Source organism: Sciurus vulgaris (assembly GCF_902686455.1).
Source record: "Sciurus vulgaris genome assembly, chromosome: 6".
Taxonomy (NCBI): domain Eukaryota; kingdom Metazoa; phylum Chordata; class Mammalia; order Rodentia; family Sciuridae; genus Sciurus; species Sciurus vulgaris.
In genome coordinates this window covers 114,381,245-114,405,177 of record NC_136466.1, presented here as the reverse complement: position 1 = coordinate 114,405,177, position 23,933 = coordinate 114,381,245, and the positions used below count along the sequence as shown (strand labels likewise).

Below are 23,933 nucleotides of genomic sequence, written 5' to 3'. Positions count from 1 at the left end.
TGAACTCAAGGGCGCTTAACCACTGAGCCACATCCCCAGCCCTTTTTATTTTTTGTTTTGAGACAGGGTCTCACTAAGTTACTTAGGGCCTTGCTAAGTTGCTGAGGCTGGCTTTGAACTTATGATGCTCCTGCCTCAGCCTCCCAGGTTGTTGGGATGTAGGCATGAGCGGTGTCTGGCTAATAAGCGTTCTTAAAAATTAAACAATATGTGCACTTGTAAGTTTAAATTGTACCAGGAACACACAACGAAAAGTGAATTTTCCTTTTAACTTCTAGCATGAGAGTTCTAGCATGACAAAAGCAACTTCTGTCACTCATTTTTTTCTTCATTCTTCATTCTTTTCTTGTCTTTTTTTTTTTTTTTGGTACTGGGGATTGAACCCAGGGGTGCTCTCTCATTGAGTTTTAAAATTTTGAGACAGAGTCTTGCTAAGTTGCCCTGGCTGTCCTCACACTTGTGTTCCTCCTGCCTTAGCCTTCTCAGTGGCTGCAATTATAGTTATGTTCCACCGCATTGGGCTCTTAACACCCATTTCTAGTGTTTGCCTCAAGATTGTCTAGGTTTATATTTGTGTGTATATCTATTCCTTTCTGTTTTTGCACATGATGTGAAACTTTAATATTAACAACTTGTTTAAATGGTCTTGGGAATATATTGCAATTTTTAAAAATAACAGCTTTACTGAGATATAACTCACACCCCATAGAATTTACCAATTTAGAATAGACAGCTCACTGGTTTATAGAATTTCATAAATTTACACAGCAATCACCACAATTAATTTTAGAACATTTTATCATCTTCCAGAGAAACCTACCTGTTAGCTGACACTTCTCAAGTATCCCAGCCCAATGCAACCACAGCTTACTTTTTGTCTGTATGTTTGTCTATTCTGGATATTTCATATAAATGGAATCTTATGATAAGTGACCTTTTGTAACCGGCTTCCTCACTTAGCATAATGTTTTCCATATTGTGAACTTTAAACGTGTTTCCTGAGCTGGGGTTGTGGCTCAGTGGTAGAGTGCTTGCCTAGCATGTGAGGCACTGGGTACGATTCTCAGCACCGCATTCAATTCTCAGCATAGTATATGAATAAACAAAATAAAGGTCCATCAACAACTGAAACAGAAGTGATTCTTGCCTTACATAAATAAAACAAACCATGTTCTTGGGTTCTTAGTCATTTGGGGATTTATCAGTGGATTCTTTTTTTGATTTTTTTTTTTTTTTTTTTTTTTTTTAGTTGTCATTGGATCTTTTTAATTTTATTTATTTACATGTGGGTGCTGAGTATCGATCCCAGGGCCTCACACTGCCAGGCAAACACTTGACCACTGAGCCACAACTCCAGCCCCTGTCAGTGTATTCTTAAGTTTTAAATTTGCCATCAAACATGGATAGGGATTTCTTTATAAAAGTAGTTGTAGCTTTAATTCTGATAACTGTAGTAGGAAACAATGTAGGAAAAAGACATTTCTCCTGTACTGTTACAACACAGTAAAAAATGCCTCCATGACCTCTGGTCATCAAATGTGTGGGGATTGCTCCTCACTAGCCCCAGCTGTAGACACCAGCTAGGTGTTCTTCTATTCAGTTCTGAGCCTATCTACCTGGAGATAGCATAGATTACAGGATGAGGGCTCAGCCCATTGTACTGCCCTCCACTTCTGATGCATCTCAGGCACAGATGATGGCCTATGGTCTGACTGACCTGCGATAAATTGGGGTTGCCACAACCCCCTCCTTGGGCTTGATTAATTTGCTAGAGTGACTCACGGAATTCAGGGAAACACTTCCTTACTTTTACTAGTGAACACAAGATGAACAGATGAACAGATGCATAGGGTGAATTATAGGAGAGGGTGTGAAGCTTTTATGCCCTCTCCAGGCGCCCCCCTTCCCGCTTCCAGGAAGTCCTGTATATTCACAGCTTCTGGAAGCTCTTTGAACCCAGTCCTTTTGGTTTTTTATGGAGGCTTCATTATGTGGGCTCAATTGATTAAGTTGTTGCCATTGACAATTATCTTAACCTTCAGCCTTTGTACCCTTCCCCACTGTTAGGGAGTGGGTCTAAAAAATTCCAATCCCCTAATCATGCCTTGGTCTTAAATTTGACCAGCCCCAGCCCTGACAGCTAACTAGTAGCTGTCAGCCATTAGTCATCTCATTAGCATACAAAAACCCATTTATTATTTTGTAAATTCTAAGGATTTTGGGAGTTCTATGCCAGGAAACAAGAACTAAGACCAAATATATATTTCGCTCTCTCTCTCTCTCTCTCTCTCTCTTTTTTTTTTTTTTCTTTTGGTGGTGTTGGGGATTGAACCCAGAGTCTTGCACATGCTAGGCAAGCACTCTACCAGCTGAGCTATATCCCCAGCCTTATATTTCTCAATATCACACATGGGTTGTTTTCCAGTTACACAGACTCCTTACTGTCACCTGACCATGGTAGGGACACAGTTTTTTATGACTATGTGGACTTCAAAATATCCTGGAGAAGGGTTGGAGATATAGCTCAGTGGTAGAATGCTTATCTAGGATGCGTTTGCTTAGCATGTGTGAGGAACTGGGGTTGATCTCCAGTACAGTAAATAAGTAAATAAATGCAGAAGGATATTGTAATTGAGTAGTGCTTCATTTACCTAATATTTATTTTGTGTATGAGAAGATGAATAAAAACGAAGCAAACATCCACACAGTCATTACCCAGGGCCAGAAACAAAGTGCTTTCTGGGGTCTTCTCCTTTTCACTACTTTTCTTTATTATTTTGCTCCCTACCCCCTTACATATTCCAAAGAGTTCAGATTAATTTTACTTATTTAAAAATGTCTTATGAATATAATAATGCTGTATTCTTTTCTCTCGTTTCTTTCAGCATCACCTGTAAGATTTGTCCATATAGCTGAATGTATTAATAATTCATCGTTTTATGCATCATAATAGCACTATAGAAATAAAATGCAATAAGCCAGACCTGGTGGTGCATGCCTGTAATCCCAGCAACTCAGGAGGCTGAGGCAGGAGGATCCCAAGTTCAAAACCTGCTTCAACAACTTAGTGAGGTCCTGAGAAACTAAGCCAGACCCTGTCTCAAAATTAAAAAAAAAAAAAATAAGGGCTCAGTGGTTAGGCACACCTGGTACCAAAAAAAAAAAAAGCAGGGTTGGGGGGGTTACTTTTAATAATACATTTTACTTAATTCAGTATATTTAAAATGTTTAAATAAGTGATTGATATTAAAAAAAATTATTCAGGAGGGACTGGGATTATATGACTCAGTTGGTAGAGCACTTACCTAGCACATGTGAGGCACTGGGTTCCATCCTCCGCACCACATAAAAATAAAAAAAATAAAGGTATTGTGTCCATCTATAACTAACAACAACAAAAGATTCATGAGCCAGGCATAGTGGCACATGCCTGTAATCCCAGTGACTTGTGTGGATGAGACAGGAGGAAGTTCAAGGTCAGTATGGGCAGCTTAACAAGATCTTGTCTCCAAATAAAATAAACAGGGAAACAGAGTTAGGGATGTATTTCAGTGATAGAGCACCCCTGGTTCATTTCTTAGTAGTAGGTGCGCATGCACACACACACATACACACACACACAGGTTCATATGATACTATACATTCTTTTTTCATATTATGTCTTTGAAATCCACTCTGTATTTTACACATCTAACAGTACTTCTCAGTTTGGATTAGCATTATCCAAGGGCTTGATAGACCTGTGAGGCTAGTGGATACCCTGTTGGACAGCACAGGATGTAGGATTCCATCACGTGGAAATATCAGTCACTCATTCCACTGTAGGTGGACATTTGAACTTTTTCACTGCAGTTTGGGTTTACTGTGAGCACTGCTACTGTGAACTTTTATACTGTAAGTGAAAGTATAATTAGTACAGTCACTTTGGAAAACAGTTCAACATTGTCTAGTAGAGTTGAAGATGCACAAAGATGCATTCCTGGGCATATAACATAGAAAAATAAGTGATTTTTGTACCAGAATACATATTCAAGGAGGTTTAGAGCCGTACTGTTCACAATACCCCACACAGAAACAACCCAGATGTCTGAGTAGAATGGATTATGGAATTTTCCTCTTGACATTTTTGAAGACCAATTTATCAGTGACCTCTCTAGTTTTGCCATTTCATTTTTATTCTCATTCTCATATACTCAGATTTTTTCAAATAATTATGGTTAGTAGCAGCTGGTAGTGATATGTCTTACTTGGGGGAGTGGAAGGTGGTCTGTGGAGATAGTTAAAACCAAGAGTCTGAGATCAGTATAGAAGTGAATTTTGCCTCCCAGGCTTATAGTTCTTAGATTCAGTGTGGTCACACTTTAGTGTGTCTGTCACAAGCAGTCTATTTATGGTTAAATTACTGGGATGTGCAGAGTATTTTGTATCAAGGAGATTTAAGATCCACTTAGGCATTACTCTCATGAGCGCTCATTGCATAATTGCTTTGCAGCCCTTGCCATAACTATAGATCATGTAGTAATTTGCTCAATGTCTTACTCTCTTGACAGACTGAACTGTGGAGTGAGAATTCCCAGTTCAATTTTGTGACTCCATTGCCCAGCACAGTGCTTAGCACAAGTCAACTTGACAACTCCAGTAAACAGTTGTTAATTGAATGAAAGAATGAATGTGTTTTCTTTTTTCTTTTTTTTTTGAGGCATTATGGGAAAGGAGCTCATGGACACTCGGCCACTGAGCCATACCCCCAGCCCTATTTTGCATTTTATTCAGAGACAGGTCTCACTGAGTTGCTTAGTGCCTCACTTTTGCTAAGGCTGGTTTTGAACTCACTGTCCTCCTGCTTCGGCCTCCCGAGCTGCTGGGATTACAGGCGTGTGCCACCATGCCCGGCATGAATGTGTTTTCTCAACTAGGAGAATGAGGCTGCCAGGAATTGCACATGACCCAGAATAAGCCAGTGGAGGAGTTTTGTTCTATTGTATCTGTCCTGTGCCACACAGGCAAAAAGGTTGATATCAGTGTTCTAAAAGTGTCTGGGTCTCAATCCCAGAGATTACAATTTAACTGATAGGGTGTGTACCATCTGAGATTTTTGTTTTCCTAGCAGTGTTGTGTATTGAACTCAATGCCTTGAACGTGCTAGGCAAGTGCTCTTCCATTTAGTTAGATCCACTGGCCCACCATCTGAGAGTGTTATACTTCCCAGGGATCCTAAATAGCAAATTTTGAGATGCTTTTCTTTGTAGTATACAGAGTAGTCATTCTCCAGGTAGGTTTCCAAGGCTAGTAACATCTGTACCTGCTGGAAACTTGTTATACCTCAGAACTACAGAATCAGCAACTCAGACTGGAGTCAAGAATCTTTTAATAGGGGCTGTGGTTGTAGCTAAGGTAGAGTGCTTGCCTAGCATGTGTGAGGCACTGGGTTCGATCCTCAGCACACATAAAAATAAAGTTTTAACCATGCTTCCAGCTGATTCAGAAACACAGATACCTTTACCGTTCAGTGAGAAGTACTAATAGTCTCATTTACCAATAGTTTGTTTAAATTATTCTAAGTGCTTTGTATATTCTTTGTGCTTACCACTAAAAAGTGCTAACATAAAGTTCTTTTCCTGTGCATTTCAGCAAACCGAATCATTATGCACCAAGCAATGACATATATGGTGGAGAAATGCATGTTCGGCCAATGCTCTCTCAGCCTGCGTATTCTTTTTACCCAGAAGATGAAATTCTTCACTTCTACAAATGGACATCTCCTCCAGGAGTGATTCGTATTCTGTCTATGCTCATTATTGTGATGTGCATTGCTATATTTGCCTGTGTTGCCTCCACCCTTGCCTGGGACAGAGGCTATGGAACTGGCTTATTAGGAGGCTACCCTTATGGAGGAAGTAGCTTCGGTGGCTACGGAGGCAGCTATGGCTACGGTTATAGCTACGGTTATGGCTATGGAGGAGGCTATACAGATCCAAGAGCTGCGAAGGGCTTCCTGTTGGCCATGGCTGCCTTTTGTTTCATTGCCTCATTGGTGATTTTTGTTACCAGTGTCATAAGATCTGAAATATCCAGAACAAGAAGATATTACTTGACTGTGATAATAGTGAGTGCTATTCTAGGCATCATGGTGTTTATTGCCACAATTGTCTATATAATGGGAGTCAACCCAACTGCCCAGGCTTCTGGATCTATATACAGTTCCCAAATATATGCCCTCTGCAACCAGTTTTATACACCTGCAGTTACCGGCGTCTATGTGGATCAGTATTTGTATCACTACTGTGTGGTGGATCCCCAGGAGGTATGCATAGTGTTTTCTTTGTCCCTATCTACTTGGGTCAGAGATCTTCAACTTGGAATTTGTAGTAGAATCACTCTGGGAATGTTTTAAAAATATTGATTTTGGTCATGTGTGGTAGTGCATGCCTGTAATTCCAGCAATTTAGGAGGGAGGCTGAGGCAGGATGATTGCAAATTAGAAGCCAACCTTAGCAACTTAGCAAGACCTTGTCTCAAAATGAATAGTGAAAATGACTGGGGATGTAGCTCAGTGGTCAAGCCTGAGGATTCAACTCAGGGATGCTTGACTACTTAGCTACATGATCCTGAGTTCAATCCCTAGTAAACCCCCTAAAAAAAATTGATGCCAAGGCCCCTCTTCTAATTATATCAGAAGGTGGTGGAAAGACTGAATGTCATTATTAATATATAATTATGATACTATATAATTCCACCCATTTGAAGAACAGTTCACTGGTTTGTAGTCTATTCAGATGATTGTGCAATAATAATAATTAGAATAATTAGTGCCTTGAACTAATTATTCACTAGAATAATTTCACTATCTCAAAAAGAGTCCCTGGTACCCAATAGCAGTTACGCTTCATTTTCCTAATCCTCCTGGTAAACCACAAATTCTACCTCTGTAGGTTTTTTCTGTGTATTTTCTGTGTATTTTATATATTCTCACAATATGTGGTCTTTTGTGATTGGCTTCTTTGACTTAGCATAATGCTTTCAAGGTTTGCCTGTGTTTTTAGCATGTACGCATCTTTCATTACCTTTCATTGTATTCTAGTGTATGTTCATGCCGCATTCTATTTATCCATTGGTTGATAATCATTGGGGCTCTTTTCTCACTGGCTGTTGCAAATAATGTTGTGAACGTTGGTGTTCAAGTTTTGGTGTGACTTAATGTTTGAATATCTCTGGAGTTGGATGTAAACCTAAGGGCAGAACTAGTAAGTCACATGGTGATTCTGTTTAACTTTTTGGGGAATTATCAGTTTTTTCCAAAGAGGTTGCACCATTTCACATTCATACCAGAAAGGTGTGAGGGTTTGGATTTCTCCATTTCCTCACCAGCACTTGTTATTGTCAGTCTGATTCTAGCCTGTGCTACTGGTGTTAGGTGGTAAGTCCTTGTGGTTTTCATTTGCATTTCCTTGATAGCTAATGTTGTTGAGTATCTTTTCATGTACTTATTGGGCATTTTTGAAACCATTTTTGGAGAAATGACTATTCAGAATTTTAACTCATTTTTAAATCGGACTTTTCTTTTGGTAGTACTGGGAATTGAAGCCTGGGCCTTGCACGTGCTAGAAAGGCACTTTGCTGCTGATCTTACATCTTCAGTCCAAGTTGGACTTCTACAAATTCTTATATATCTGGATAGCTCTTATATCCACATGTAAATATTATCTCATCTTGTAATTCTTTTTCCATTTTCTTTATGGTGTCTTTGCATAAAAGTTTTAGGTTTGTTTTGGTTTTGTTTTGTGGTACTGGGGTTTAAACCCAGGGCCTTGTGCATGCTTGGCAAGCATTTGGCTACAGTGCTACATCCTAAGCCCAAGTTTTCAGTTTTAGGAGGTATAATTGTTTCTTTTGTTTCAATTTCATTGATTTCAGCTCTGATTTTAATTATTTCCTGTCTTCTACTACTTTTGCTGTTATTCTGTTCTTCTTTTTCTAGGGCTTTGAGCTGTAATGTTAGGTCATTTAGTTGTTGACCTTTCATTCTTTCCTGGAATGCGCTCCATGCAATGAATTTTCCTCTTAGTACTGCTTTCATAGTGTCCCAGAGATTTTGATATGTTGTATCGTCATTCTCATTGACCTCTAAGAATATTTTTATCTCCTCCCTGATGTTTTTTTGTTATCCATGTTTCATTCAATAGCATATTATTTAGTCTCCAGGTGTTGGAGTAATTTCCTTTTTTTACTTTGTCATTGATTTCTATTCTCAGTCCATTATGATCTGATCGAACACAAGGCAGTATCTCTATTTTTTGCATTTCCTAAGGGCTGCTTTGTGGCATAACATATGGTCTATTTTTGAGAAGGTTCCATTTGCTGCTGAGAAGAAAGTGAATCCACTCGTTGATGGATATATTCTATATATGTCTATTAAGTCTAGGTTATTGATTGTGTTATTGAGTTCTATGGTTTCTTTGTTTAGTTTTTGTTTGGAAGATCCAACTAGTGGTAACAGCACTGTGTTAAAGTAACCCAGAATTATTGTGTTGTGGTCTATGTGATTCCTAAAGTTGAGAAGGATTTGTTTGATGTAAGGGGATGCACCATTGTTTGGGGCATAAATATTTACTATTGTTATGTCTTCCTGATTTATGGTTCCCTTAAGCAGTATGAAATGTCCTTCTTTATCCCTTCTGACTAACTTTGGCTTGAAGTCCACTTTATCTGATATAAGGATGGAAACCCCTGTTTTTTTACTGAGTCCTTGTGCGTGGTAGGTTTTTTCCCATCCTTTCACCTTTAGTCTGTGGATGTCTTTTTCTATGAGATGAGTCTCTTGCAGGCAGCATATTGTTGGGTCTTTCTTTTTAATCTATTCTGCCAGTCTATGTCTTTTGATTGATGAGTTTAGGCCATTAATGTTCAGGGTTATTATTGAGATATGATTTGTATTCCCAGTCATTTGGCTTATTTTTGGTTTTTAAGTTGGCTTGGTTTCTTCTTTGAGTGGTTTTTCTCTAAGGTAGTTCCTCCCTTTGCTGACCTATATTGTTGTTTTTCATTTCCTCCTCATGGAATATTTTGTTGGGAACATTCTGTAGTGCAGGCTTTCTATTTGTAAATTCTTTTAACTTTTGTTTATCATGGAAGGATTTTATTTCATCTTCAAATCTGAAGGTTAGTTTTGCTGGGTATAGGATTCTTGGTTGGCAACCATGTTCTTTCAGAGCTTGAAATATGTTGGTCCAGGTCCTTCTAGCTTTTAGAGTCTGGGTTGAGAAGTCGGCTGCTATCCGTATTGGTCTCCCTCTATATGTAATCTGATACTTTTCTCTCGTGGCCTTCAAAATCCTATCTGTATTTTGAATGTTAGGCATTTTCATTATAATGTGCCTTGGTGTGGATCTGTTGTGATTTTGTGCATTTGGTGTTCTGTAAGCCTCTTGTATTTGATTTTCCATTTCATTCTTCAGGTTTGGGAAATTTTCTGCTATTATTTCATTGAATAGGTTGTTCATTCCTTTGGTTTGTATCTCTGTGCCTTCCTCAATCCCAATAATTCTTAAATTTGGTCTTTTCAGGATGTCCCATAGTTCTTGGAGATTCTGTTCATGATTTCTTACCATCTTCTCTGTTTGGGCGACTTTATATTCAAGATTAAATATTTTGTCTTCATCGTCTGAGGTTCTGTCTTCCAAGTGATCTAGTCTGTTGGTGATGCTTTCCATTGAGTTTTTTATTTGGTTTATTGTTTCCTTCATTTCAAGGATTTCCATTGGGTTTTTTTTTGAGCATCTCTATCTCTTTGTTTAAATGATCTTTTGCTTCCTGCAGGTGCTCTTTCAGCTTATTGGTATTATCATTCATTGCCTGCATTTGCTCTCTTATCTCATCCTTTGCTTCGCGAATCATCTTAATCATGTATAATATGAAGTCCTTTTCTGACATTTCTTCTAACATACTGTCATTGGATTCTATTACTATAGAATCTAGATTTGTTTGGATCATTTTCTTCCCTTGTTTTTTCATGTTCATGTATCTTCCCTTCTAGCAGTGCAGATCTGGGGTATTGCAGATTTCCCCTTACAGACTTATAGTGGCCCTATAGGTTTCCAAAACCCTTTCTTTAAGGGGAGATCAATATTAGCAGTGCCCAAATCAGACACTATGCAATCCTAGACCAAATAGCCCCTATGAGTACAATAACAAAATTGTCATAGTAAACAGAATGGGTTCAAATGTTATCTTCGGTAAAACAAACAGGTTTGCAATAAGGTTTGCAGTTTCTAATGGAGGACAAAGAAGATGCAGAGGGATGTAGAATGTGGCTGTTAATGGGATAAGAAAAGATATACAGAAGTTCTAGAAAATAGAAAGGGTGAGAGTGTAATCCAAAGAAATTGGATATTAGCATGCAAAAAAGGGAGAAAGAGACTCTGAGGGAACAGGTACACAAAATGAAAAGAGAGCAAGAAAAGTAAAGAAATAAAAACTTAAATTTTTTAAAAAGGAGAAAAAAGAAAATCTACAGTATAACAGTCATATACTAATGAAACCTCCCAGTGTTCAGTAGTCTGATGCATGAGAGGTACCTGACAATGAGCTTCAAGCCTCCAGCAGGCGTCTCAGGATGGGATTTGCCCCACCCAAAGATCAGAGCTACAGCTTCCAGGATTATCCAAGATGGCCGCTCTGGCTTCGAAATGTGTTGGCAAATGGGGAGCTGCAGCTCAGGGGTGGACGTGGTCAGCTGGAGGTCCTGGAGGCGGGATGCGGTTGGTCCGGCAGTGGTCCTGGAGGTTGGGTGTGTATGGTGTGGTTGTGGGATCCTGGAGGCCGGTGCAATCAGTGGGTCTGGGGTCCCGGTCATAGGGCGCAGTCAGTTGGTCTGGTGGTCCTGGCGGCAGAGAGCAGTCAGTTGATGTGAGGGCCCCAGAGGCAGGGAGTGATCGGTCGGGCTGAGGGATCCTGGAGACGGGGCTCAGTAAGTCAGGCCAGGGGTCCTACAGGGCCTGGCTGTTGTCTCAAAATGGCAGCGGCCACGTGTAATCAAACCTGCAGGTACTGTAACAGTGAACTTCCAGGCAACAGCAGGCAGCTGGTGCTCCACTGGTGGTCGGCAATCAGTTTGCTGATTGTTGTTGGATGATCAGGATGTGAACCTCGTGGGTTGGGTGATGGATAGGTGTAAGGCAGACGATGGACAGGCCAGAGGCAGGCAAATGGTGGATGATAGACGCCTGACAGTGAGCAATCTGCACTTAAAAAAGGCGTCGATATGTTGGCAGACTGTAGGTCATCACAGCAGACAAAATCAGGAGGAATAATTTATTCAGTTTCTATCCTTATGCCAGTAGCAACCACAGTGTCTTGATTACTTTATCATTAGCTTTATAGTAAGTTTTGAAATCATGAAGATGGAGTTCTCAAACTTTATTTTTTTAAGATTGTTTTGGCTAGATTTAGGACCAATCTCTATCAATTTCTGCAATTAAAAAAAAAAAAAAAAAAAAAGCCTGTCAGGTGTCAGTGCACCTGGCTCCTATTAGGATTTTGAAGAGTTGCATTGTAGTTGAATTATTGGGAATTTTGTCATCTTTACAATTATAAGTCTTCCAGTCCACGGACATAGGGTGTCTCTCCATTTATGTAAATCCTTTTTTTTTTTTTTCTTTTTTAGTGTTTTGTAGTTTTCAGAGTCTATAGATCAAATGTACAGGCAGGTTTGAGAATCTTGCATTTAGTAACAATAAGTCACCCTAATTACATTAGCACCTGAAATGTTTCTAAGCTACTCATCTTTTTTTTTTTATTTTCTGTTTCTTTTTTTTTCCTCCTTACACTGACTTAGGAATTCCCATTCTTTTACATGAATGTGTCATTCTTTGGGGGTTAAAAACTTTTTCCAGGAACTACCTTTATTTGAAATACTGAATATGTTCCCTGCAAATATGGGATTTCTGAATGCTTGTGGCTGCCATTCAGACAGAGCTCTGGAAAATAGGGACTGAGAATTGGTACTCCTGTCTTACCACACTCCCATCCCTCTATTTGAAACCTGTATTCCTTGAGAAAGGATATCATTGTCAGGTGGACTACTGAAAGGTGAGCCTCTGCTACCCATTAGCAGATATCCAGGAGACGGCTTGGTACCTGCCTCAACCTCAGTTGCCTCCCAGGCCAGCACACCACTTAATACAGTTATCAGATACTGGAAGAACCGTCCAGAATAGGAAGTTTTCTTGGCACAAGGCCTTTTCTAGTATGTATACAAGACTCTGAAATCAGGAATCTGCCAGACTTAAGGAACCTTTCGTTCAAGGCTCAAATTTATGGTTTGATTAGATTCATGTCTTTTTTGGTACCAGGGATTGAACCCAGGGGCACTTAACCTCTGAGCCACATCTCCAACTCTTTTTATTTTTTATTTTGAGACAGGGTCTTCCTAAATTGCTGAAGGTGGCTTTGAACTCTCAATCTTCCAGCCTTAACCTTTTGAGTGGCTGGGATTATAGGTCTGCACCACTGTGCCTGGCTAGATCCATGTCTTGATCATTTATGATTACACAGATCCTATGTGGCCTGAAATTTACATTCCGTGTAAAGATTTGCCAAACATGCTACAAACAGGATTGTAGGCATGATTGGGTACTCAACAGTTACTTCTGAGATTACATTTTCCAAACCCTTTAGAAATATACTTTACTTCTACTTACTGGTCATCCTCATCTGTCTATTAAAAATACATTCCCTATATGGGTAAGCTTTAGAACTAGTTTTCTATAGCTCTAAACTGGGATGATGAGAGAACCTAGCTTTAAGCCATTTTGTCCCATATGTGAAAGACCTATACAAACTTAAATATAGTATAATTAATCCCATTAATTAATATTAAACATAAGAACTATAACAGCATAATGTTAATATAAAATATAATTAATATTAACTGGTTAATGTGATAATATGTATAAGCTTTAGATTATGATTTCTAACCTATTTTAATGCACCTGTGTCAATTTCGTTGATATTGTCATAGAATTGAAAACTTGGGACTTAACGGGTTAAGCACATTTTGAGGATTTTATCAAGTGGTACATGCACATGCTTTGCTAGCCTTATCCTCGTGGGTGTGGGTTAGGTTTGCTTCAGCATTTTGTCAATTAAACCCTAGCTATTTAGTAGGTCCTAAGGTAGATAAGGGTTTTAACTTGTAGAGGGTAGCCTGTAATTAAGTGAGCAATCAAAATTAATTTGCCAATGTCTTCAAATCCCTTTTTAGGCTATTGCCATTGTGTTGGGATTCATGATTATTGTGGCTTTTGCTTTAATAATTTTCTTTGCTGTGAAAACTCGAAGAAAGATGGACCGGTATGACAAGTCCAATATTTTGTGGGACAAAGAACACATTTATGAAGAGCAGCCACCTAATGTTGAAGAATGGGTAAGTGTAAAGAAAAAACAAAACAAAACTTTGAATCTTTTATTAACCCCCTCAGGTTTCTGTCTCTAAATTTTGGTTATTTGGTTAAAGTGTGTGCTTAGAATTGTTGTCTGTGTATATTGCAAAAGTTGTTGCTTTGGATTTTACTCAGAACTGTGAGAGGATGGAATAAATGGAAACTGTTTTACTGGAAGGGAAAAATCAGGTTTCCATTTTCAAGGAGCGGATCTAGTATCTGAAAAGAAATGACTTCTAAAGAAATCATGTAGAAAGAGCTTGACCTTTGCAAAAATAATAATAATAATAATAATAGTGTCTCCCTCCTACCCCCGTTTTCTTTCTCTGCTTTTATCATTTTGGAGGAAACAATATCAGCCAGGGTGCTGTCTTGAGTCAAGTTTGGCAAGGGTGTTTTTGGACTGATAGCAGTTGGCTACTACCACACCCGGGGTGGAACCCAGGGCCGTGCACATGCTAAGCAAGTGCTTTACTACTGAGCTGCATCTCCAGTCCAGTGGGAGCCTTTTAAACTTTTCACATGAATAACAGCGTGACAAATCACAGTGACTAATTCTGTATTGCTAGTTACCTATGAAATACTTCAGTTCCACAAAGAGATTAAAGGCTTGTTTTTTATTTAGGTTTGTTTGGCAAACTGAAGATTGAACCCAGGGTCTTGAGCATGTAAGGCAGTTGAACTACCACTGAGCTATACTGCCAGTCCTGTTTTTTTTTTTTTTTTTCATATTCTTTTTTTTAGTTGTCAATGGACCTTTATTTTATTTTTATGTGGTTCTGAGGATTGAACCCAGTGGCTCATACGTGCTAGGCAAGCGCTCTACCACTGAGCCTCAACCTCAGGCCCCTATTTTTTTTTTTTTTTTTTCAGTTTTACTAGTGAATTCTACCATCTATTTAAATATTAATTAACACAGTTCTTTTATAAACTCTTCTGAAATTAAGAAGGTAACACTTTACACTTCATTCTGTGAATCCAGTGTTACCCAGATTATCACTTCCAGACCAAGACAAGAAATTACACACCAGTTCAGTCCTAATAGATACAGATACAAACATTCTCAACAAAATTTTTGCAAATTAAGAATGGTTTATATAATATGCCACTAGTTCTATTTTAAAATTTTATTTTGAGACGGGGACTTGTTAAGTGCCTAGACTGGCCTGGAACTTGCCATTTTCCAGAGTAAGTGGATTTTAGCATGTCCTACTGGTGTTCTGTTTTTAGTATATGATATTAATCTTTTTTTGTGGGGGGAGTACTGGGGATTGAACTCAGGGGCACTTGACCATCAAACCACATCCTCAGCTCTATTTTGTATTTTATTTAGAGACAGAGTCTCACTGAGTTGCTTAATGCCTCGCTTTTGCCGAGGTTGGCTTTGAACTCACAATCCTCCTGCCTCAGCCTGAGTGGCTTGGATTACAGGTGTGTGCCATCGTGCCTGGCAATACTATCAATCTTACCAGCTTCCTATATATGGTGTGATTTGCTGAAAGCCCAGAAAGTCCCTTGGTCCAAAAATATCTCCCAAGGGAGTGTAACTGAATTATTTGGTTTGAAACATAGATGAAATTTCTCGTTTGCTAAGGAGCAAAAATGAAGGTGCCCTAGGAAAGCCAGAGGGAGTGTGGCATGCGTTTGCCACCTAGATGACAGTTACTGTGTGGAAGCTGCCTCCTTCATTCCCCGTTTAAGGGTGAAGATGTGAGGCAAGTTTTCTTGCCACCTTTTGCTCCAGACAAGGCCATCTGTGGATGGAATAGGAAGGACAGTCTGCTGTGAACTATGAAGTAAGTGTTTCACTCAGAGTTTCTGGGTGTGTCTGTTTTCTCTGGCTGTTGGATTTGTTTACTTAAGGTTTCGAGAGAGACTAGAAAGAAAAAAAGCAAAAACCCGACTCAAGGGAGACCAGTGCCAGTAATATTAGAGTCCCAGTGAACTTTGGCCTCTCACCTGATCTTACTGTTATGAAGGTTTTAATCAGTTCTAGCTGCTTTTAATAATGTGGCAAAAGATAGCCGTAGTAACTCATCGAGGCGATGATGATAACAAGCTGAAGAAAATGACTTTTAAAAAGGCATTATTTTTGAGCTGGGAGCAGTGGAGCACATCTGTAATCTCATGATTTAGGAGGCTGAGGCAGGAGGATTGCCAGTTTGAGGCCAGCATGCTGCATTTTAGAGAGACCTGGTCTTGGGGGTGGTGGGTGCAGAAGGACCCAGGTATATAGCTCAGCACCTCTGGGTTAATTTCTGTACCACACAAGAAAGGAGGGAGGGGAGGGGGAGAGGGGGAAAGGGAGAAAGGAAGGATGGAAGGAAAGAAGGAAGAAACGAAATTATTTTCAAGAAAATAGTGTTATTTTAAAATTTAATTAAATTTATTAATTTTTTTTTTATGTGGTGCTGAGGATTGAACCTAGTGCCTCACATGTGTTAGGCAAGCGCTGTACCACTGAGCTGCAACCCTAGCCTGAGATAATGTTTAACTTGATTTAAACATTGTACAATGTGTGTTTGTAGTGAAACATCATATATAGCACCCAATAAATACGTATGATTTTTTAATGTATCAGTTAAAATTTAATTTTTGAAAGTGACATGATTTTTTTTCTTTATCCACCTCCCCCCCCTTTTTTTTTTTGGTACTGGGGATTGAAACCAGGACACTGAACCACTAAGTCACGTCACCAGTCCTTTAAAAAATTTAAAAAAAAAATTTTTTTTTTGTTGTCAATGGACCTTTATTTTATTTATGTGTATACGGTGCTGAGAATCGAACCCAGTGCCTCTCACATGCTAGGTAAGCACTCTGCCACTGAGCCACAACTCTAGTCCCTAAATTTCTGTTCTGAGACAGGGTCTCACTGACTTGCTTAGGGCCTTGCTAAGTTGATGAGACTGGCTTTGAACTTGTGATCCTCCTGCCTCAGCCTCCTGAGTTGCTGGGATTACAGGTGTGCACCACCACATCTGGCTAAGGTGTCATTTTTATAAAACTTCCTCTGAATTCTTGGAAATTTGATAGTTTATGGGTTATTTCTTGTAAGCTTCATTGTTTCTGTCTGTAACATGTTTTTCATTGCTTGAAACTTAATCATCTATTAAATAACAGATGTATGATTTTTCCCAAACTCATGTTTTATGTGATACCTTGTAACAGGCAGATTTTTTATTTTTTTCCCTCTACTTTCAGTTTGCCTTTAGAAACTATTTGAAATTTAGTGATTTGGAGATGATTTTAGCCATCTATCCTCCCCTTGCCTTCCTGAGTTCTTGTTGCTGAACTCAATATCAAGTTTTCATTCTTTCTTCCATTTCAACATTACAGGTGGTTCATTACTCTTAATTTCTCTGCTTTTCTGCACCTTTCTGCTGAACTTGGTTTCACTGTGGTCATGGGCTGCCCCACTGCAAATGTAACCCTACATATGAAATCCCTGATTGTGGAGCGCATCAGTGATTTTCTTCTTTTTAGAAATTAGTATCAAAATAATCTAGAATTGCTGGGTGCACTGGTACATGCCTGTAATCCCACCAACTCAGGAAGCTGAGGCAGGAGGATTGCAAATTCAAGGCCAGCCTTAGCAATTAGTGAGGCCCCAAGAACTTAGTGAGATCCTGTCTCAAAAGATCAAAAGGGCTGGGGATGTGGCTTAGTGGTTAAGTGTCCCTGGGTTCAATCCCAGTACAAAAAAAAAATCTAGAATTAACTACTTGTGCTATGTGCAGAGTAAAACTTGGGTTCTATGCATGTGTGAGGTCCTGGGTTAAGTCCCCAGAACCTTCTCCCCGACAACCCCAACAAATTTGTGGAGTGCTAAGGCAAGAGACTCTCCACATAGTTAATAATGGTTAGTTGCTGGGGGAGAAGAAAGACTTAATAGAGCGCTGGGCGCAGTGGTGCACACCTATAATCCCAAAGACTTGGGAGACTGAGGCAGAGGATTGCAAGTTCTAGGCCAGCTCTGGCAATTTAGCAAGACCCTGTCTCAAAATAAAAAGAATTTAACTTGGTGGTGAAGTTCAGACCTCAATACAGAAAAGAAAAGAAAAGTTAAAGTAACAAGTAGCTGCTCAGTGTTTGTTTACACTCTCCTTACAAGTTGGGATAGGTCTAGAAATTTATTACCATATTAAATATTGCCTTTCTTCCTGGGCTTTTTTAATGGCTTTAAGATCTCTCTCCCTCCCTAGCAAAGGCATGTCAAAAGCTGAGCTTTTAGAGTTTTAAACAGATTTAGCCCTATTGTAATATCTGTGAGAAAACTTGCAATTTCCTTATTTCCTGTCCCTGTGTGCACAACACAATAGTTTCTCTGCAGGGATTTTTAGTTGCTTTCCCTGACTCCCTGACTCCCCTTTTTGGATATCTTGTTTTTTGTAAAATAAACAGACCATGTTTGCACACTGCTAACCTGGTCCTTTACAGGCACTCACAAATGTCTACCAGAGCAGTTGTCTTTTAAATCTTCTAAGGTTCTTTTAATATCACATATCTTTATTTTTTGTTATATTGCAGGTCTTTATTTTTTGGTATGCCCTTAAACCCCAGATCTGTTTATGTTCCTCTGATTTAAAAAATGTGTCTTTTAGGGCCTGGGGGTGTAGTTGTAGAGCTCTGGCCTAGCATGTGTGAAGCCCTGGGTTTAATCCCCAATTCCATAAAAAAAAAAAAAAAAAAAAAAAAGTTAATATATGATTGTAAGTATAGAGTTTTGTTTTGTTTTTGTTTTGGTGCTGGGGATTGAACCCAGGGCTTCATACATGGGAGGCAAGCACTGTACCACTTGAGCCACATCCTTAGCCCCTAAAATACACAAAATAAAATAAAAAATAAGGGGCTGGAGATGTAACTTACTGGTAGAGTGCTTGCCTAGAGTGTGTGATTCAATCCTCAGTATGGCCCCCCAACCTCCCCCCACCAAAAAAAAGAAAAAAAAGAAAAAAGAAAGAAAGGAAGAAAATACACCAAAACGGTAACTAGAGGGAATAGAATTTTCCTTATACTCCACTATATGATCAAAAATATGATCAAGTATGATTCTGTATTTGGGCTGGGGATGTGAAATTTATGTCCACACACCTTTGCTAGTAGCATTCTATTATAGACATGTATTTGGCTAATCCATATTGTTGCTTAGTAGGTTTTTTCAATTTTCAACTATTTTGAATAATGACTTTTGCTTGTGGTGGTTTGTAAGAGATTTTTAGTATAAAAGTAATACTAATTTATGACATAATGTAAATAATACAAGAAAAAAATGAAGGACAAAATGGAAAGTGTTCTCTCTCTCCTTCAATTTTCTACTGGGGCCTCTCTTAACTGACAGGCTTGTATCCTTCTGGATTATTGGTTTTCTTATACAATTATTGACTTTAATACATTCTGAGACCTTGTTCTACCCAATTCACTCATTCTGAAAGTAGGTACTATTTGATGTTGGGTGGTTGCTTCCCTCCACCTCCAACTGTATGCGCGTGTGCAATCACAGACACAGATGTACAATGGAGCAGAGATAGTCGAGACCAGAACCAAACTACCTGGGTTATGATCTACCTTGCCAGTCTTTTGTAAGACCTGACAAGGTCTTTCACGTCTCTGCCTCGGCTTCCTCATCTCTAAAATGTGTTGTTGGAGGTAGCTGGAGTCCCCCTGGTGTCACCATTGTCTGATCCTCTATTTTGGAACATTTTATAACAGTTTATCCAGTGTCCTGTTGATGAACTTTGGGATTACTAAGAACTGCATTGCCAGGCTGGGGATATGGCTCAGTGGCAGGGTGCTTGCCTAGTATGTGAGAGGCCCTGGGTTCAATCCCCAGCATTGCTAAGTAATTAAATAAAAAAACATAGCATTGCTGTGAACTTTTTTCTGTTTTGGTACTGGGGATTGAACCTAGGTGATTTAACTACTGAGCTACATCCTCAGCCCTTTTTAAATTTTTTTTTTATTTGAGGCAGTGTTTCGCTAAGTTGCTTAGGACCTTGCTAAGTTGCTGAGTCTGGCTTTGAACTTGTGATTCTCTTGCCTCAGCCCCCTGAGTTGCTGTTGTCTTTTTTTTTGAAGTTGTGTAATGGACAGCATACCTTTATTTTATTTATTTTTATGCGATGCCAAGGATGGAATCTAGTGCCTCACATATGCTAGGCAAGCGCTCTGCCACTGAGCTACAGCCCCAGTTCCCGCCACTCTTAATTGTATCATGGAATTGCTTAGAACAGCAGAACCCTAAGGTGGGCACAATGTGCCCCCTGTAGTCCATGCTACTCCAGAAGCTGGGGCAGGAGGATCTCTTAAGCACAGGAGTTGGAGGCCATCCTGGGCAATACAGCAAGACTCCATTTAAAAATAATAATAATAATAAAGTAGAAATCCTTTACACTGAGTGAACTTCCTCACAGTTGCCTAGGTTGTTTTGCTACCAGGCCGGAAAACCAAGCTCTGTCTGGTTTGTGCATCATGTAGGTGAAGAATAGTCTTCATTTGTAGCTGTTAGTTCTTAAATAGCCTAATGGGATTGTTAATGCTCCCCTTTTTTCCATTCTTGGTTGATAATGTCTTTTTTACTTCTAATGGCAGTAGTTAATGGTGCAGTTAGGGAGTTATAACACTAGGGTTTGAGTTCTAGCTTCACTGCTTTTGTGATTTAAGCAAATTAATTCTGATTTTTTTTTTTTTTTTTGGTGGTGTTGGGGATTGAACCCAGGGCCTCACACATGCTAGGGAAGTACTGTACTACTAAGCTACACCCCCAGCTCATTTGTGATATTTTTAACCAAAACATATGTCAAGGAAGTTTGTTTTGGAGAGGGTTCCTAATATAGGAGCAATAGCACTGATGCCAGTACTTGTTACAAACTGATTAAACTCTGTGGATCTCAGTTTCCTTATCTGTAAGATCAACCAGTGTTTTTCTTTCTGCCTCTCAAGGCTAATGTGAGATGCATCTGAGAAAATGGATATGAACAGTAAAATTATCCTTGTCTGTCTGCCAGGAATATTGAAAGGAAAATAGCCGACTTTACAAAATGTATTTTGATGTTGCTTAAATGGACATTCTTGCTGGGCACAATGGCACATTCCTGTAATCCCAATGGCTTGAGAGTCTGAGTCAAGACAATTTAAGTTCAAAGCCATCCTCAGCAACTTAGTGAGACCCTAAGCATCTCTACATAAAATATAAAAAAGGGCTGGGGATGTTGCTCAGTGGTTAAAAACCTCTGGGTTCAATCCCTGGTACCAGAAATAAATAAATAATAAATGGACATTCTTTTAGTTATAGGGAGCAGAAACATAACTTGAATTTACTTAGGTGAAAAAGAGGAATTTATGTGCAAGATTTTGAAAGCTTAGAAACAGTTGAAGCAACTTGGCCTCAGAGGGCAGGGATGGTGACTGTTTCGGGAACGATTGGAATCCAGAACTTAAAAAGTTCCTTGGGATTTGCTTTCTCACCTTGACTTTTTTCTGCCTGCGTAGGCTTCGTTTTCTCTCAGGGAATACAGGCAGGAAGTAGCCACTTAGCACTCCAGAGTTTTCATATTGGTGCTTCATTTGATACTGGCCTGGGAAGGGACCTGAGTCATGTGGGTCAGGTGACCATACTTACACTAACCCACTGTGGCCATAGGCAGGGTCCCTCTCACATAGCATGGCATATAGTCTTCCCAAAGTTAACTGTGTGGAATGAGGAAATGACTTCTAGAAAAAGGTGTTCTGTAGACCTCATGTATTATAAATGTGTTGCATGAATTAACTGCAGTTGTCCCCTTGTTTTTGATATTCTGGTCATCTGACCAGGTTTAAATTCAAAGTACAGTTTGAATAGTTTAAAATGAGTTTCTGAGCCAGGCACAGTGACACATGCCTGTAATCCCACTGGCTCTGGAGATTGAGGTAGGAGGATCACAAGTTCAGAGCCAGATTCAGTAATGTAGTGAGGCCCTATCTCAAAAAAAAAAAAAAAAAAAAAAAAAAAAAAAAAAAAAAAGAGTTTCTGAGCAGTTTCAAATGTGTGGGCTGGGGTTGTAGCTCAGTGGTGGAGTGCTCATCTGGCATGTGTGAGGCACTAGGTTCGATTCTCAGCACCACATAAAAGTGAATAAATGAAATAAAAGATATTGTGTCCATCTACAACTAAAAAATATTTTTAAAAAAGTGTGTGCTGGCTTCTGCTAGGGTGCCATGTTGCTCAAATCCCTTTTTGGCTGCTTGAGCTGGGCCACTTACAAGGGCAAGGGACTGTGATCTAAGCAGTTGGGAATGCCAAACGTGGGATTGTTCAGCTATGGGTACCAGAACTGAGTTGGGAGGGACTAGCCCCTCTGAGTCCGTGAAGATGAGTAATTCATATTCACTTTTCTGTTGAAATTCCTTTACCATATCTGCATTTTAGAGCTTAAATATATAGAAACTGGAACCTGACTTTGGAGGATCATATACCTCTACAGTCCATATTAAGGACTGATTATAAAACTTACGTCGTAGAGATTAGTTTTTATTGATATCTACACTCTTCTGGTGAAGTCATAATTGAAAGTTAAGAGCTTCAGTTTTAGGTGTGCCTAGTTTGGTTTCAGTAAAGTAAAAGAAAGGATCTGAGAGTGACCTTGGGTGAGGTCATCTGATTTGCTTCTCGAAACTCACATGAAGGAAGCTGGAGATCTGAGTAGACTCACTACACTAATAAGATAACAGCTTGCCCGTGATGAGAGATGAGTTAGCCTCTGTTTACTCACTACTCTTTCCAGTGTAGGACATCAGGCTGACTTGAGTTTGAGCCTCACAACTTAATATTCTTGGCAGCAAAGCTAAAAATAAAACAAAAATCACTCAGTGTACAGATGGGACGGGATCCCTGTTGTGCAGCTTGGACCTTGTCATTTGTGGTCAGCCTAGGTAGAATAGCTTTTTGTTTCTTTGACTTCTGATGAAGATTTTACTTTACCCCAAGGGATTTTGGCTGTTCATTTAATAGATTACTTTCCTGTAAATGGGAAAAATAAAAGTTCCATCCACAGATATGCTGATGCTATAGCAATTAAAAGGCGTAGAACAGAGCCAGCACATCATATATTCATGCTCAGTAAATTTTAGCTAGAATAATAATGGTTGGTGTTTGCAGTGAACTTGAATAAGTGAGCTTGGGTAAAAGTATTCAAAATGTAACTACATACATTTAACATTGGTTGGAGTTTAACTTACTCTTACCTGTTGGGCTACAAGCTTATGATAAGAATGTGATTTCCTCAAAGGTATAGGCAGGTTGTACATGTTATCTCCCCCTGCATACACATGTGCACAGCGAGAGACATGTTCATGGTTCATGCTACAGGGCAGTTTGGGTAATCAGCATCAGACAGCTAATGAAACTTGAATAAGATGTTTTTCAACCTGTGCAGTCATTCTTTAATATATAGGCAGTCCTGTGGGCTGTATGCTATTGGTACGGTAGGCTCTCAACCTGGGAAAGATTACATTGTTATCTGTGGCCTCCAGTAAACAAAATGGACCAGAGTTGAAACCTCCTGTGCATTTTCTTTTTTTTTTTTTCCACTTATTAAATTCAGTTTATTAGGTACAAAGAAATGAATCTGCAGAGGAAGGCATCAATAAATATAAAATACAGGTGAAACACAGGGAGAGTCACAGACATCAGGGTCAGTGAGGATATGGGAGGTGGCAGGGACGCCTCTGATGAGTCCACGGTCAAGGGGCTCAGCCTGTACACTGCCCGAGCTCGGAGGGCATGCGTTCAGTGACAGGTCTTGAGGACACACATGATGCCAGATTCCTGAGGTTGCTCCTTATTTGCCATTTTTGGTTTCTGCTCCTTCCTTCCCTCTGTCCTTGAATGGTTTTATTTTAAATTTCTATCCCAGTAGTGCAGAAGAACTTATGAACGCCTCACCGGGGCCAGCAGTCCACGCCAAAGTGGAACTGTCTAGGGCCTTCTCCATCAGGAAAATTAAAGCTCTTAAAAGTATTTTATGCAACTGGAAGGAAGGCAGAGTGGATACTGTCCCCAAAATGATATCCTGACCTTTTGGTAAACTTCCAGAACTAATACAACAAGTCAATAATGCAAAAAGCCCAAGAAAGCTTCTTTATCACAGATTTTAGCTGATACTATTTGGCCTGAGTCATCCCCCAGAGATGTGAACTTGACGCTGACTCTGTTTCTCCTGTCGGGAATAGGAAAGCACACACTGATGTAGGACACCAGCTTGACTGACTCCAGACCACAGCAAGGTGTCTGCAGTCATGTTGGCCAAATCCTGCTCACCTGCATCCTGAAGCCATGAGGAACTGAGTGGATTATTCCAAAGCAAACTTGTTTTCCACTACCTTCCTCTTCTCCCTCCCGTTTCCTCCTACTCTCTCCTTCATCTGTCTCAGCGTTCACTGCCTCAAGGATGGGGAGCATTCGGGGTCAGCAAAAACCCACCTGGGTGCCCTTGCTGCTCAAGGAAAAGGTGAGGAGTA

At 39.6% G+C, this 23,933-nt stretch overlaps 1 protein-coding gene across 3 annotated transcripts in view; it reads left to right on the top strand.

The window, feature by feature from the left end:
• The window catches only part of OCLN (occludin), a 60,474-nt gene that overhangs the window by 13,661 nt on the left and 22,880 nt on the right, over nucleotides 1–23,933 (top strand). For all 3 annotated transcript variants that reach the window (XM_079145227.1, XM_079145229.1, XM_079145228.1), the window contains exons 3-4: nucleotides 5,632–6,304; nucleotides 13,262–13,423. In XM_079145227.1, coding sequence (XP_079001353.1) covers nucleotides 5,632–6,304; nucleotides 13,262–13,423 — 835 coding nt within the window. The remainder of the gene's footprint in view (nucleotides 1–5,631; nucleotides 6,305–13,261; nucleotides 13,424–23,933) is intronic.